This window comes from Rana temporaria, chromosome 3 (assembly GCF_905171775.1).
Source record: "Rana temporaria chromosome 3, aRanTem1.1, whole genome shotgun sequence".
NCBI classification, from domain to species: Eukaryota; Metazoa; Chordata; class Amphibia; order Anura; family Ranidae; genus Rana; species Rana temporaria.
The window spans coordinates 415886895-415901816 of NC_053491.1; the positions used below are offsets into that span (position 1 = coordinate 415886895).

A 14922-nucleotide genomic window follows, 5' to 3' on the forward strand; every position below is an offset into this window, starting at 1 on the left:
TCAAGTACTGACAGCAGGACAGAGTACTCTACACCCATTGCAGTTTTGGAGACCCGAGGTGATAAGGTGACGGTCCCTCTCTACCAGTGGATTTCAGAGATGCAGGGAGGAGAAGCAGCCATTTTCCCTCCCCAACAGTTAGCCAGAGCAGATGGTGTGGAATCCCCAGCAGAAGAGCTGGCAACAGTACTGAGGGCCACAGGCGTCTGCTCTCAACTAGCAGGAGAGGGAGTTCCTGTGGAAGTGGATGGGACTTCAGTCTCCACTTGTATACCCCAGGGATGGGGGGCAGCTGGCCCAGATCCCCAACAGCATGATGAACTGAGCCCAGTCACCCTGTCTTCTCTCCAGCGGCTGAAAGGACTCCAGGGAGAAGGCCCAGTCCAGGCCTCTCCCCAGCGGCAGGCATGTTCTCTGAGAGAGGCAGAGGTTGGCTGGGTGAGTGATGCTCTGTTTGGAGCAATTTATTTGGGGTACTGTATGGATACCAGCATTGGAGGAATGGAACTATGGACTAACTTTGGAGTCAACCCGTCTGGGGTCCGCGCACACACGGTCGGTCCAAACCGATTAAAACGGCCTAAAGTCCAGTTTCATCAGTCCAAACCGACCGTGTGTACGGCCCATCGGTCTGTTGTCCTTCGGACAAAAATGGGAGAACTTGCTTTAAAATCGAACTGATGGACGGCTGACCATCGGTCCAAACCGATGGTTAGTACACAAAAGCATCGGTTCAAAACCCACGCATGCTCAGAATCAAGTCGACGCATGCTTGGAAGCATTGAACTTTGTTTTTTTTTCAGCACGTTGTGTGTTTTACGTCACCGCGCTCTGACCCGATCGGTTTTTGAACTGATGGTGTGTACGCACATCAGACCATCAGTCTGCTTCAGTGGTGAACCGATGAAAACGGTCCGTCGGACCATTCTCATCGGATGGACCGGTCGTGTGTAAGCGGCCTAAGTCACGTGACATGCGAAATCCTATTTTAGTCAATGAGAGCTGTCTTAATTAGCACGACTTAAGTCGCTCCACAGACTTTAATGGAAGTTGCCTCAAAGTTGTCTCAAAGTTGCCTTGAGGTCACATTGCTATAATCTTTTTCTATTTACTAAAAACTAAAGGACTCATGAATTAATGGTTGTAGAATGAGTCATCTAAGTCTCCATTACTAATTATGGGGAAATTTGATAAACGAGTGCTTTGGATTACAAGCATGTTTCTGGAACAAATTATAATCGCAATCCAAGGTTTTACTGTACTTGAATTTGACTTGGTATCAACCACTTCCAGTCCCTGTAAAGCAGCGTTTAGAATGGGGACGGAGAAGCAACACAAGTTGCCAATCCATTGTGCTGCAGTGCAAGAAGCATGGATAGGAGGAGAGATTTTCCGTTCTCTGTCTAGGCACTGGATGGGGTGGAGACCTGTAAGCAGTGGCCTGTCCATAGGGGGCAGACAGATGCTGCCCAGTCCCCGCAGGCAGTCACAAAAAATATATATATTTTTTTTTAAAAGGCCCTTTAAAAAAAAATGTCCTTTAAGAGCACTGTGTTCGGGTACCAGACACAGTGAATTATGGGAAGCGCCACGTCTATCTAATCACAAGATTGCAGACGAGACGCTTAATTTGCAGAGTTTTGACCTGCCTTGTGGCGCAATCCATCACGCTGGACAACTTCCGCCCATAGTATCACTACGGCCGGGTGCTTTGTTCTCCAAGTTAAGATGTCACTTCCGGTTTCCATGTGCCAGTGATAAACCGGAAATGACGTCAGCAGCTGTGTGGAACGCATGGCCTGTTTTTTTATTTTTTATACACTGTTAGCTATGTGTTGCACCTCCCTAATAACAAACCTCTTTTGTGTTCTATCTGGTTTTGTTTAGCATTTAATCTTTAATATTCTTTTTATAGCAAACACAAAGAAATCAACATATTATATAATCTTTTCTAAAAACAATATAATAACCAAAGAAAAAGTGAAGGTTCTCTGACACAGAAAAGTGTATAGATGATAAGGCATAATTACCTCCACTGTGCCACAGTCACATTCCTCTCCAGCCTCTGTGAATTGATTTCCACACACAGGGTCATTCAGAATATCAACATTTTGTGGCTTGTTTCTCATACAGAACGGTTTTTCATTTTCAATGAAATTCTGAAAGCTCTGATGACTGCAGGGGCTGAACTTGTATGGAGTATCACTGCTGTGTAAGGAGATACACAATAAGAGAATTGAGGGGCACAGTGTTAAAAGGACTGGGCAAATCTCTGTATGTTGGGAGGCAATCAGCTTAAAAAAAAATTCACTTGAAGGAACAAATTGAATTTTGAGCTTAACAGCTCTCTGCTCCTGTTTGGCATTGCTTGCAACAATTGATAAATTAGTCCATGTACTGTATGTTGTGAAGTCACTGACTCCAGGCTCACCCAAGCAGGCTCTCCATCAGTCTGCTTTGGGTCCAGGCTTTTTCTCCCTGAATCCATCAAAGCCTCCAGGGTCCTCCCCTCCTAGTACAGGTTCTCTAGGCACCACCTCTCTTAGTCCGGAGCATCCAAGACATGGAAAATAGGGCAGTTCTGTTCCAGGAGTCAGTCCTCAAGTATGGGTGAATAGTGGTATCCCAGAGGACTGGGGGTACCAAACTGGTTAGGAGGCAGCTCTTCTGGTGAGTAGAAGCAAATATATAAAGTATAGTGCAGCGCTAGGCTGGCGAGTAGAAGCAACTCAACTTGCAAGAAAAGCAAGTGGAGAAGGCACCTCTAAGTGCAGAATTAACAGTGTTTATTGATGCACAAGTAATACACGTACAGCATAAAAGTAAAAACGGGCATATCCGATTATCAATGTAAGGATCCGTTCCTGTCCCTGTGGCTCTGGCTCCTCCAACTGACCAGCAGCACTGGGGGGAGAGATGGTAAAGCAAGCCGAGGAAAGACCTGTCAGGAGGCTGCAGTGGAACGCACACCTCGCTCGTGGACCACACGGAGCGGAAGTGATGTCAGGGGGGCGGTAATGTGTTTCAGAGCATGTGCAGAAAAGCTCCTTTGTCAGACTAATCGGTCTGTAAGTGTATTACTTTTGTGCATCAATAAACACTACATTTAGAGGCACCTTCTCCTCTTCCTTTTCAGAGCATCCAAGAACCCCCTCTCTCAGTCCAGGGGCTCCAGACACCCACTGTTCTAATTCAGAACCTCCAGGCACCCCTCACCTACTCTGGGGCCTTCAGGCACCCCCTGTCTAACCCTGGGGCCCCCAGGCACCCCTTATCCGACTCCAGTGCATCCAGGCTCCCCCTCACCTAGTCCAGGGCCTTCGGGTCACCCTCTTTCCTAAACCAGGAACTCTGTTCACACCCTCCCTTCTAGTCCACAGACACCTCCACACACCCCCTTCTTCAAGTCCAAGGTCTCCTCTGCAAATCTCCCCTCTCCTAGTCTACAGCTTCCTCCTTATACTCCCCTATCCTAGTCCAGAGACTTCTTTAGCACAACTCCCTCTCTTCATCCAGAGCCGTCTTTAGCACACCCTCTACACCTAGTCCATGCCCTTCGCTGCACTTTCACCTCTCCCAGTCCAGAGCCTTCTTCACCAAAACAACCGTTCTTACTCCACAGCTTCTTCAGTGCACCGCTCTCCTAGTTCACAGCCCTCTCCATACAGCACACTCTCCTAGTCTACAGCCTCCTATTCACACCCCCCCCCCTTTTCCTAGTACAGGGTCTTCTCCATAACAACCTGCATTTCCTAGTACAGGGCCTTCACCACAACCCCCCCACTTCCCAGTCCGGAGGCCTTTGCACAAATATAAATAAAAAGTTGCAGCGCTTAATTTTTTTTGTTTATATTCTACATAGGGTGTTGTATATTTCACTTATATTGCTAGTGGTTTTGATTTAGTTATATACAGACTGAAATATAGCACTGAATTTAATACATTTTACATTTATTACAAGCAGGCTCTCCCCTTTAAATTTGTTCTGTGGCTTGGCTGCCTAACTTTCTGTCAGAAAGTGAGGCAGCCTACTCAGTAGCCTACTACTGTTGCCCACCTAGGCACACCACTGCCAGGAAAGCAAGCAAGTGCTTGCAAATAAACAAAAGTGCCAACAGCCAAAGACGCTATCTCCTTGCTAGCAGCAGAAGGAAGAAGGGGCACCCTATCCGACCTCCCAGCTAGTCTTAGACAGCACATAGTGTGATGTATACACATCGTCCACTGGAAAACAGAATACTTTTAATATAAATAGAAGTGAGACTTCTTCATTTAGGCCATTGTACATAGGGTTGCCACCTCATCCCTTTAAACCTGAACACATATGAATTACACAGGTTCTGAGGCTCACTTGGTGCCATAGCTGCATTAAATTAGCCTCAGAAACTGTGTAATTTGCATTCAGTTTTAAAGGGATGATGTGGCAACCCTTATTGTACATGTGTCCATTTACTCTCACTTAGCCAGCTGAGGTCCTATTGTGACTTTAACATGACAAACTAGGGGAATAGGCAGACGAGGAAAAGCAAAATATATGCAGATTAAACTTTGGCTTTAAAGCGTTCATTAGCTTTTAGTGATTGGGTTTACATCTATTTACAGCAGCTGTAAAAATTTGTATTCGATTCACTCACCTTAAAGAAGGCAACATGATACAGGATTTAACATGGCATTTGCATTCATTTTCATCATGCTGCATTCCTAGATTATGCCCCATTTCATGTGCCATGGTTGCGCCAACTCTAATAGGATCTGTAGAGTGGTCCTAAATACATTGTTAGAGAACAGCATTATCAGAAGTTAAGGGAAACATAACTTACAGCAGAGTTGTAAGGGTATAGCTAAAAGAGATGTCTAATCAAGGAATGAATGACATTCTTGGTGATTTGGTTTCTGAATTATCTTAATTTAGTATTTTATGTTATTTTATGTTAATGTTTTTTTTGATGAATGCATCAATGCAGAATATTTTTATTTTTCTCTGTTCTGCACCTTGAAGAACAACCTCAGCCCCTCTGACACACCTGGTTGAATGAAAGTTTCTGCAAGCACTAATAACATTAGTCAGTGGTGTATTTAGGCTTTCTGCTGTCGTAGGCCTGACTAAACGTGCGCACCCACTAATTTTAAATATGACCCAACCCCTTCCTGTCAAGGCCACACCCTTCCTTTTTAAGACCCGCCCTGTCATCTTCATGGGAGGAAGACAGAGGGACATCATGGGAGAAGGACGTTGAGGGAAGAGGAAAGAGAGGGACACTGCAGGAGGAGGACAGAGAGGGACACCGCGGAAGGAGGACAGAGAGGGATGCTGCGGGAGGAGGACAGAGAAGGATGCCGCGGTAGGAGGACAGAGAAGGACACCGCAGGAGGAAGCCATAGGAGGAGGAGAGAGAGATGCCACGGAAAGATGACAGAGAGATGACAGAGAACGCCGCTACGGAAGAAGGACAGAGAGCGACGCCGTGGGAGGAGGATGGAGGGGGATGTGGCATCTTTTAATTTGGGGGGAGTAAGGGGATTTGTGCTGGTAGTTTTGGGAGGGTAGAGGACATGTGCTAGTGGGGGGGGGATCAGATTCCCCCCACTAGCACACATCCTCTCCCCTCCCAAAGCACCCCCAGCACATATCCCCTTACCCCATTCCCCTCCTATCACTCCATGTTATCTGTCCCCCTTCCCAGTTACTGTGTACCCCTCCACTGTAAACTAAACACAGATCTCAGACCAGCAGTGCGGCTCTTGCACTGAAGTTGTGTCCCTCCTCTGTGGCTCCTCCTCCTCCTGGCTGTGTACACTAGAACATTTGAGCGGAGGAGGAGGAGGAGCCAAGGAGTGTGTGTGGCTGTCAGTGGGGAGAAAGGTGTTGGCTGCCACGGAAAGCTGATCGGCGCTTGCAGGACCCTGTGTGGCAGATGTCCCGAGAGCCCACACTAGCGCACAGCTGTCTGGCCAGTTACCGGAACTCAGTGCCGGAACTGTTGTGGCATTTGGCTCCAGGACAGTAGTGTCAGTAGGGTGTAGTGTGGCTCCCTCTGTGGTGGTGCGGGTACTGGGGTACAGCATGGCTCCCTCTCTGGTGGTGCGGGTACAGCGTGGCTCCCTCTCTGGTGATGCGGGTACAACGTGGCTCCCTCTCTCGTGGTGGTGGTACAGGTGTACAGTGTGGCTCAATCTCTGGCTTCCTAGGCAAGCTGAGCGGAGGTGGGAGCAAGTACCTGTCAAAACTAGAGGAAACAATGAGAGAGGCGCCTCTAGGTGTAGGATTTTAGAAAAAAACTTAATAGCACTTATAGCGCCTTTCTCCCAATGACCAGGCGCTATGTCAAATTTAGAGGTTGTTTGAGCTGGTAGTTTAGCTCAGACTCTGTTAATTGGGACTAAATCAACCTCTGTTCCGGCTATGGCTGTGCCTGGAGGAATTTCCCTTTGTTTGCCTGTAGGTGGTGGTACCGCCACAGGCCAATGTTGGAACTAAGGCAAGTCATGGTGTATTGGGTGTCTTTCCTCGGGAACAGCCCAGTGGGAGTGGTCTCCCCACTGGGCATGCTGGGGAAGGATACTTAAGGGGCAGACGCCATTTTATGGGGGCCCTTTTTTCCTCGTGGCCCTCCTGGTGCGGGGTATGTGTCGTGTGATTTTTTGAATCGGGACAATGCTGGCCCGAGGCTGCATTTCGGCATGGTGGGCCCAGTTACTCTGACTGGGGCCTACGCCATGGAGGTGATCCTGTGCTGTCTGTCCTGCAGAAGGAAGCCACTCAATGGAGGAAGCCAGGGGAGGACCTACCCCGGAAAGGACCGAGCGGAAGACTGGTACTTTGGGAGAGTCCTGGTAACTTATTACTGGTTGGGCACCCCTGGCTTAAAGGCTCTAGAACTGTAAGGCTGGATCTCCGGGTATCAAATTCTGTGGCAGAGGATTCCAGAATCCCTCATCTGAACTTGCAACCAGTCTGTGGCAGAGACTGAGATTATCCTTGTCCGTGCACCATCCCAGCTGCTAGGCCAGGTGAGAGGGGCCTATCTAGGTGAGCAATAACCACTTAAGAGAAAGTGGTGAGTGTGACTTTGAAGTTTAGCAATTCCCCAGTGATCTGTTTTGTGCGCCTGAAACTTCCCCTGATCCTTCACCCCTCTACTTCTACAAGTTGTTTGAAAATAAAAGCAAAAGAAAAGGAACTATAACTTGTGGACATTGAACTTTTTGCTGACTCTCAACCCCTAGACGATGAGGGACGAGGTAACGTGCAAGGCCCAAAATTAACCAGCAGCTGCTACGGGGGTAGTGCTAAACACTTAAAATAGGCAACTCACATTTGTGAAGTTAAAACAGACACAGCAATCAGTACGGTCCCAGCAAGGGGGGGAATTAATTGGCAAACTGTCCAGTCCTTCAGTTCCAACATTGAGAGGCGATTAATAAAGGACCACGGCTGCCATACCCCCACGCAGCGCGCATGCTCAGGAAACACGTAGCTTCCCAGGGACATCATCCTTCCTCGCCACCTCACCATCTGCACTACTAGCCTTGCATTTCATCTCCCCCACCGCAGCCGGCTTTCTATTCAGAGGTGATGAACAGTGAGCATAGCGCCTCTTAATGGAAATTAAGGATTGGACAGTGTGACAATGATTTCCCCCCTTGCTGAGATTGTACTACTTGATGTGCCTGTTTTAACTTCACAAATGTAAGTTGCCTATCTTAAGTGCTATTAAAAATTGTTTCTTTCAGCTTTGCTGGAACCCGGCTTCTGCTCCCATATGGTGTCATCTCTTAGTGTTTGGACTTTCCTAACCTCCAATTAGTTCTATGGACCTTTGTTAGACTTTTTGAAACATCTGTGGGAAAAAGTTTTCAAGTTTTGCGCCTTTACTTATCCTTGTACCTGTCAAAACTATGTACCCATTCCCTAAAAAAAAATACAAAAGTGGGAGGGGGAGAGGAGGAGATAAAGCGGAACTTTCCTTTCAAGATGAAGATCCTCTTAAAGCTAACAGGCACTTGTTCAAGTATCCCTGTATACTACCAACATTCTTGTGATCTTCTGAGCACAGGCCTTTGAAATGGTTGTACACCCTTACAGACCACTTTATGTTTCAATGGTTTTTATTCGTTTTTCAAGTAAAGATTATATGCGTCAACACAGAGAGCAGCGAACAATCCTCGCATGCTCTGCACATAGTAAGTCGTAAAAAAAAACAAAAGGGGAAAAGAAAGTAAAACAAAAAAAGGGGGAAAACAAACAGAGTAAAAAAATATATATTTCAAACATAACAAACAAAAGTAAGAGGGAAAATTATACTGGGTAACATATGAGCAGGCATCCAAGCATAGAGACAATATCACAGTACAACAAATGCTTGCTATACTAAATATAGAACCATTATTGACCCAAATTGAGGGATGGATCCTGAATTGCGTCCCCTCTACATAACATATCTAATACTGAAGGCCAATCAATGACCAATATTTAGATATTGAAGTCCCTCGGAGCCCAAATTCTCCATCAGACAACACATTTTACAGATAGTTAAGATAGCTGAGTCACTTCGTAGGATTCAGGTTCGAGTAAACTCACAACTAGAGGATCTGGGCAGCTCAAAATCATAACAAGTAAGATACCTTCAGCATATATTAAACCTAAATGTCCCCGATAGGGGAGCCCTTAGTCCCCAACACTACAGAAAAGGTCTAGGTTTAAAAAGAAATAAATAAAAATAAAAAGGGGGGGATGGGGGGGGGGGAATTCAGTGAATCCACAAGGGCAAGGCACTAGAGATAGAAGAAAGAAGAAACAGGAGAAGAAAGAAGAGAGAGGGGTGTGTCCATCCGGGAATCTTTGATCGATTGACTGAAGAGGCATCTCTATGTCGCAGGGACCTGTAAGTAAGTGAGCCAGGGAGACCACGTCTTTTCAAAAAGGGGTTGTTTGTCATTTAAAACGCTCACTATTTTCTCATTTAACATGATCCAGTTTAATTTCCGTTTTAGCAATTTTAAGTCTACAATGGGGCTTTTCCAAGCTGTCTCAATAGCTATCTTAGCAGCTAAAAAAAAAAAAAAATATCAAAGTCTGGGCGTGTCTGGGAATATTATACACTGGTTTGTTTAGGAGGGCGACTGAGGCGTCTTTAATGATATTCACCATTGTGACCGAAAGAATAAGCGTGTGGACCCTGATCCAAAAACGACGCACCCTAGGGCATGTCCACCACACATGAAGTGGTGTGCCCACCTGCCCACAACCCCTGAAACAGGAGGATGAGACACCAGGATACATTCTGGAGAGTTGCTCCGGCACCAAGTACCATCTGGCTTGTACCTTGTAACCCGCCTCTATCAAAGCCACATTGAGGATGCCTTTGTGAATTCTTGTACTCCAACTACGCCAATCCCCCGCCTCAGGGCTAATGTTCAAGTCCCTCTCCCATGCCACTTGATACGGGAGCCTAGTGAGAGGTGCGGTCAGCTGTTTATAGAGCGTAGAGATGCCCCCCCGGAGAGCCGAGTCCTGCACACACCTACTCTCGAAGGCAGTGCGCGTTGTCAAGTCGGACCCATTGCTACGGGGGTAGTGCTAAACACTTAAAATAGGCAACTCACATTTGTGAAGTTAAAACAGACACAGCAATCAGTACGGTCCCAGCAAGGGGGGGAATTAATTGGCAAACTGTCCAGTCCTTCAGTTCCAACATTGAGAGGCGATTAATAAAGGACCACGGCTGCCATACCCCCACGCAGCGCGCATGCTCAGGAAACACGTAGCTTCCCAGGGACATCATCCTTCCTCGCCACCTCACCATCTGCACTACTAGCCTTGCATTTCATCTCCCCCACCGCAGCCGGCTTTCTATTCAGAGGTGATGAACAGTGAGCATAGCGCCTCTTAATGGAAATTAAGGATTGGACAGTGTGACAATGATTTCCCCCCTTGCTGAGATTGTACTACTTGATGTGCCTGTTTTAACTTCACAAATGTAAGTTGCCTATCTTAAGTGCTATTAAAAATTGTTTCTTTCAGCTTTGCTGGAACCCGGCTTCTGCTCCCATATGGTGTCATCTCTTAGTGTTTGGACTTTCCTAACCTCCAATTAGTTCTATGGACCTTTGTTAGACTTTTTGAAACATCTGTGGGAAAAAGTTTTCAAGTTTTGCGCCTTTACTTATCCTTGTACCTGTCAAAACTATGTACCCATTCCCTAAAAAAAAATACAAAAGTGGGAGGGGGAGAGGAGGAGATAAAGCGGAACTTTCCTTTCAAGATGAAGATCCTCTTAAAGCTAACAGGCACTTGTTCAAGTATCCCTGTATACTACCAACATTCTTGTGATCTTCTGAGCACAGGCCTTTGAAATGGTTGTACACCCTTACAGACCACTTTATGTTTCAATGGTTTTTATTCGTTTTTCAAGTAAAGATTATATGCGTCAACACAGAGAGCAGCGAACAATCCTCGCATGCTCTGCACATAGTAAGTCGTAAAAAAAAACAAAAGGGGAAAAGAAAGTAAAACAAAAAAAGGGGGAAAACAAACAGAGTAAAAAAATATATATTTCAAACATAACAAACAAAAGTAAGAGGGAAAATGATACTGGGTAACATATGAGCAGGCATCCAAGCATAGAGACAATATCACAGTACAACAAATGCTTGCTATACTAAATATAGAACCATTATTGACCCAAATTGAGGGATGGATCCTGAATTGCGTCCCCTCTACATAACATATCTAATACTGAAGGCCAATCAATGACCAATATTTAGATATTGAAGTCCCTCGGAGCCCAAATTCTCCATCAGACAACACATTTTACAGATAGTTAAGATAGCTGAGTCACTTCGTAGGATTCAGGTTCGAGTAAACTCACAACTAGAGGATCTGGGCAGCTCAAAATCATAACAAGTAAGATACCTTCAGCATATATTAAACCTAAATGTCCCCGATAGGGGAGCCCTTAGTCCCCAACACTACAGAAAAGGTCTAGGTTTAAAAAGAAATAAATAAAAATAAAAAGGGGGGGATGGGGGGGGGGAATTCAGTGAATCCACAAGGGCAAGGCACTAGAGATAGAAGAAAGAAGAAACAGGAGAAGAAAGAAGAGAGAGGGGTGTGTCCATCCGGGAATCTTTGATCGATTGACTGAAGAGGCATCTCTATGTCGCAGGGACCTGTAAGTAAGTGAGCCAGGGAGACCACGTCTTTTCAAAAAGGGGTTGTTTGTCATTTAAAACGCTCACTATTTTCTCATTTAACATGATCCAGTTTAATTTCCGTTTTAGCAATTTTAAGTCTACAATGGGGCTTTTCCAAGCTGTCTCAATAGCTATCTTAGCAGCTAAAAAAAAAAAAAATATCAAAGTCTGGGCGTGTCTGGGAATATTATACACTGGTTTGTTTAGGAGGGCGACTGAGGCGTCTTTAATGATATTCACCATTGTGACCGAAAGAATAAGCGTGTGGACCCTGATCCAAAAACGACGCACCCTAGGGCATGTCCACCACACATGAAGTGGTGTGCCCACCTGCCCACAACCCCTGAAACAGGAGGATGAGACACCAGGATACATTCTGGAGAGTTGCTCCGGCACCAAGTACCATCTGGCTTGTACCTTGTAACCCGCCTCTATCAAAGCCACATTGAGGATGCCTTTGTGAATTCTTGTACTCCAACTACGCCAATCCCCCGCCTCAGGGCTAATGTTCAAGTCCCTCTCCCATGCCACTTGATACGGGAGCCTAGTGAGAGGTGCGGTCAGCTGTTTATAGAGCGTAGAGATGCCCCCCCGGAGAGCCGAGTCCTGCACACACCTACTCTCGAAGGCAGTGCGCGTTGTCAAGTCGGACCCATTGCTACGGGGGTAGTGCTAAACACTTAAAATAGGCAACTCACATTTGTGAAGTTAAAACAGACACAGCAATCAGTACGGTCCCAGCAAGGGGGGGAATTAATTGGCAAACTGTCCAGTCCTTCAGTTCCAACATTGAGAGGCGATTAATAAAGGACCACGGCTGCCATACCCCCACGCAGCGCGCATGCTCAGGAAACACGTAGCTTCCCAGGGACATCATCCTTCCTCGCCACCTCACCATCTGCACTACTAGCCTTGCATTTCATCTCCCCCACCGCAGCCGGCTTTCTATTCAGAGGTGATGAACAGTGAGCATAGCGCCTCTTAATGGAAATTAAGGATTGGACAGTGTGACAATGATTTCCCCCCTTGCTGAGATTGTACTACTTGATGTGCCTGTTTTAACTTCACAAATGTAAGTTGCCTATCTTAAGTGCTATTAAAAATTGTTTCTTTCAGCTTTGCTGGAACCCGGCTTCTGCTCCCATATGGTGTCATCTCTTAGTGTTTGGACTTTCCTAACCTCCAATTAGTTCTATGGACCTTTGTTAGACTTTTTGAAACATCTGTGGGAAAAAGTTTTCAAGTTTTGCGCCTTTACTTATCCTTGTACCTGTCAAAACTATGTACCCATTCCCTAAAAAAAAATACAAAAGTGGGAGGGGGAGAGGAGGAGATAAAGCGGAACTTTCCTTTCAAGATGAAGATCCTCTTAAAGCTAACAGGCACTTGTTCAAGTATCCCTGTATACTACCAACATTCTTGTGATCTTCTGAGCACAGGCCTTTGAAATGGTTGTACACCCTTACAGACCACTTTATGTTTCAATGGTTTTTATTCGTTTTTCAAGTAAAGATTATATGCGTCAACACAGAGAGCAGCGAACAATCCTCGCATGCTCTGCACATAGTAAGTCGTAAAAAAAAACAAAAGGGGAAAAGAAAGTAAAACAAAAAAAGGGGGAAAACAAACAGAGTAAAAAAATATATATTTCAAACATAACAAACAAAAGTAAGAGGGAAAATGATACTGGGTAACATATGAGCAGGCATCCAAGCATAGAGACAATATCACAGTACAACAAATGCTTGCTATACTAAATATAGAACCATTATTGACCCAAATTGAGGGATGGATCCTGAATTGCGTCCCCTCTACATAACATATCTAATACTGAAGGCCAATCAATGACCAATATTTAGATATTGAAGTCCCTCGGAGCCCAAATTCTCCATCAGACAACACATTTTACAGATAGTTAAGATAGCTGAGTCACTTCGTAGGATTCAGGTTCGAGTAAACTCACAACTAGAGGATCTGGGCAGCTCAAAATCATAACAAGTAAGATACCTTCAGCATATATTAAACCTAAATGTCCCCGATAGGGGAGCCCTTAGTCCCCAACACTACAGAAAAGGTCTAGGTTTAAAAAGAAATAAATAAAAATAAAAAGGGGGGGATGGGGGGGGGGAATTCAGTGAATCCACAAGGGCAAGGCACTAGAGATAGAAGAAAGAAGAAACAGGAGAAGAAAGAAGAGAGAGGGGTGTGTCCATCCGGGAATCTTTGATCGATTGACTGAAGAGGCATCTCTATGTCGCAGGGACCTGTAAGTAAGTGAGCCAGGGAGACCACGTCTTTTCAAAAAGGGGTTGTTTGTCATTTAAAACGCTCACTATTTTCTCATTTAACATGATCCAGTTTAATTTCCGTTTTAGCAATTTTAAGTCTACAATGGGGCTTTTCCAAGCTGTCTCAATAGCTATCTTAGCAGCTAAAAAAAAAAAAAATATCAAAGTCTGGGCGTGTCTGGGAATATTATACACTGGTTTGTTTAGGAGGGCGACTGAGGCGTCTTTAATGATATTCACCATTGTGACCGAAAGAATAAGCGTGTGGACCCTGATCCAAAAACGACGCACCCTAGGGCATGTCCACCACACATGAAGTGGTGTGCCCACCTGCCCACAACCCCTGAAACAGGAGGATGAGACACCAGGATACATTCTGGAGAGTTGCTCCGGCACCAAGTACCATCTGGCTTGTACCTTGTAACCCGCCTCTATCAAAGCCACATTGAGGATGCCTTTGTGAATTCTTGTACTCCAACTACGCCAATCCCCCGCCTCAGGGCTAATGTTCAAGTCCCTCTCCCATGCCACTTGATACGGGAGCCTAGTGAGAGGTGCGGTCAGCTGTTTATAGAGCGTAGAGATGCCCCCCCGGAGAGCCGAGTCCTGCACACACCTACTCTCGAAGGCAGTGCGCGTTGTCAAGTCGGACCCATTGTTCTCTAACGAACGGAGAAAATGCTGAATTTGCTGTAAGCGGTAACTCTCCGAGGAAGGCATCTCCAAGCTATCTATGTAATATGATGACGGGCGTATTCCCCAGTGGTCGAAATAATCTCCTATCCGTAATAATCCCTTGTTGACCCACCATCTAAATCCGGTGGGACGCCTGCCCGGAGGTACTTACAGACCACTTTAACCTACAGGTAAGCCTAGATTATGGCTGATCTGTAGGTGCAACAAATATCTCAGAAAGCTACACAGTTTAGAAGATATTTGCAAAAAAAAAGGCACCGATGTCTACGGCGCATGCGCCGTAGACAATGGCGCGCAGGCACACTGAGTGTGCTGTTACTAACGGCAAATATGTTAGTGGTGGCACCCGCGTGCATGTGCGGGAGTGACGTCATCGCGGCTCCGTCCAGTCACAGCGTCGGAGCCGCTATATGCAAAAGTGAATCGTGGAGAGATGGCACCGACGAAGAAGGTGACCGAGCACCACTGCGTGGACTTCGATCTCAGGTAAGTACTTCATAATGAGCTATTAGGCTATGCACACTAGCTTATTATGCCTTTGCCTTGCAGGGTGTTTTTTTTTTTTTAAAGAGGGTTTACTTCCTCTTTAAGTAGTAAAAAACTTTGTAAAGCTGGTCATAGATGGATCAGATTTTGGTCCATCTATGGCTGTTCTTGTTATTTGGAGTTCGATCTAATGAATGACTTCTCAAAAACAGACTTATTGGAAAATTTGTGTTCAACCAGTGCTGTAGCCAATCGG

The 14922-nt window shown here is 45.7% G+C and overlaps 1 protein-coding gene across 4 annotated transcripts in view; it reads right to left on the minus strand.

Annotated features, from left to right (window-relative positions):
* Positions 1 to 14922, minus strand: part of LOC120933098 (zinc metalloproteinase-disintegrin-like batroxstatin-2) — a 130496-nt gene that overhangs the window by 66220 nt on the left and 49354 nt on the right. For 3 of the 4 annotated variants that reach the window (XM_040346096.1, XM_040346094.1, XM_040346097.1), the window contains 2 exons: positions 4635 to 4765; positions 2031 to 2208 (listed from right to left, as the gene is read on the minus strand). In XM_040346096.1, coding sequence (XP_040202030.1) covers positions 2031 to 2208; positions 4635 to 4765 — 309 coding nt within the window. The remainder of the gene's footprint in view (positions 1 to 2030; positions 2209 to 4634; positions 4766 to 14922) is intronic. The other variant, XM_040346095.1, reaches the window with a different exon arrangement.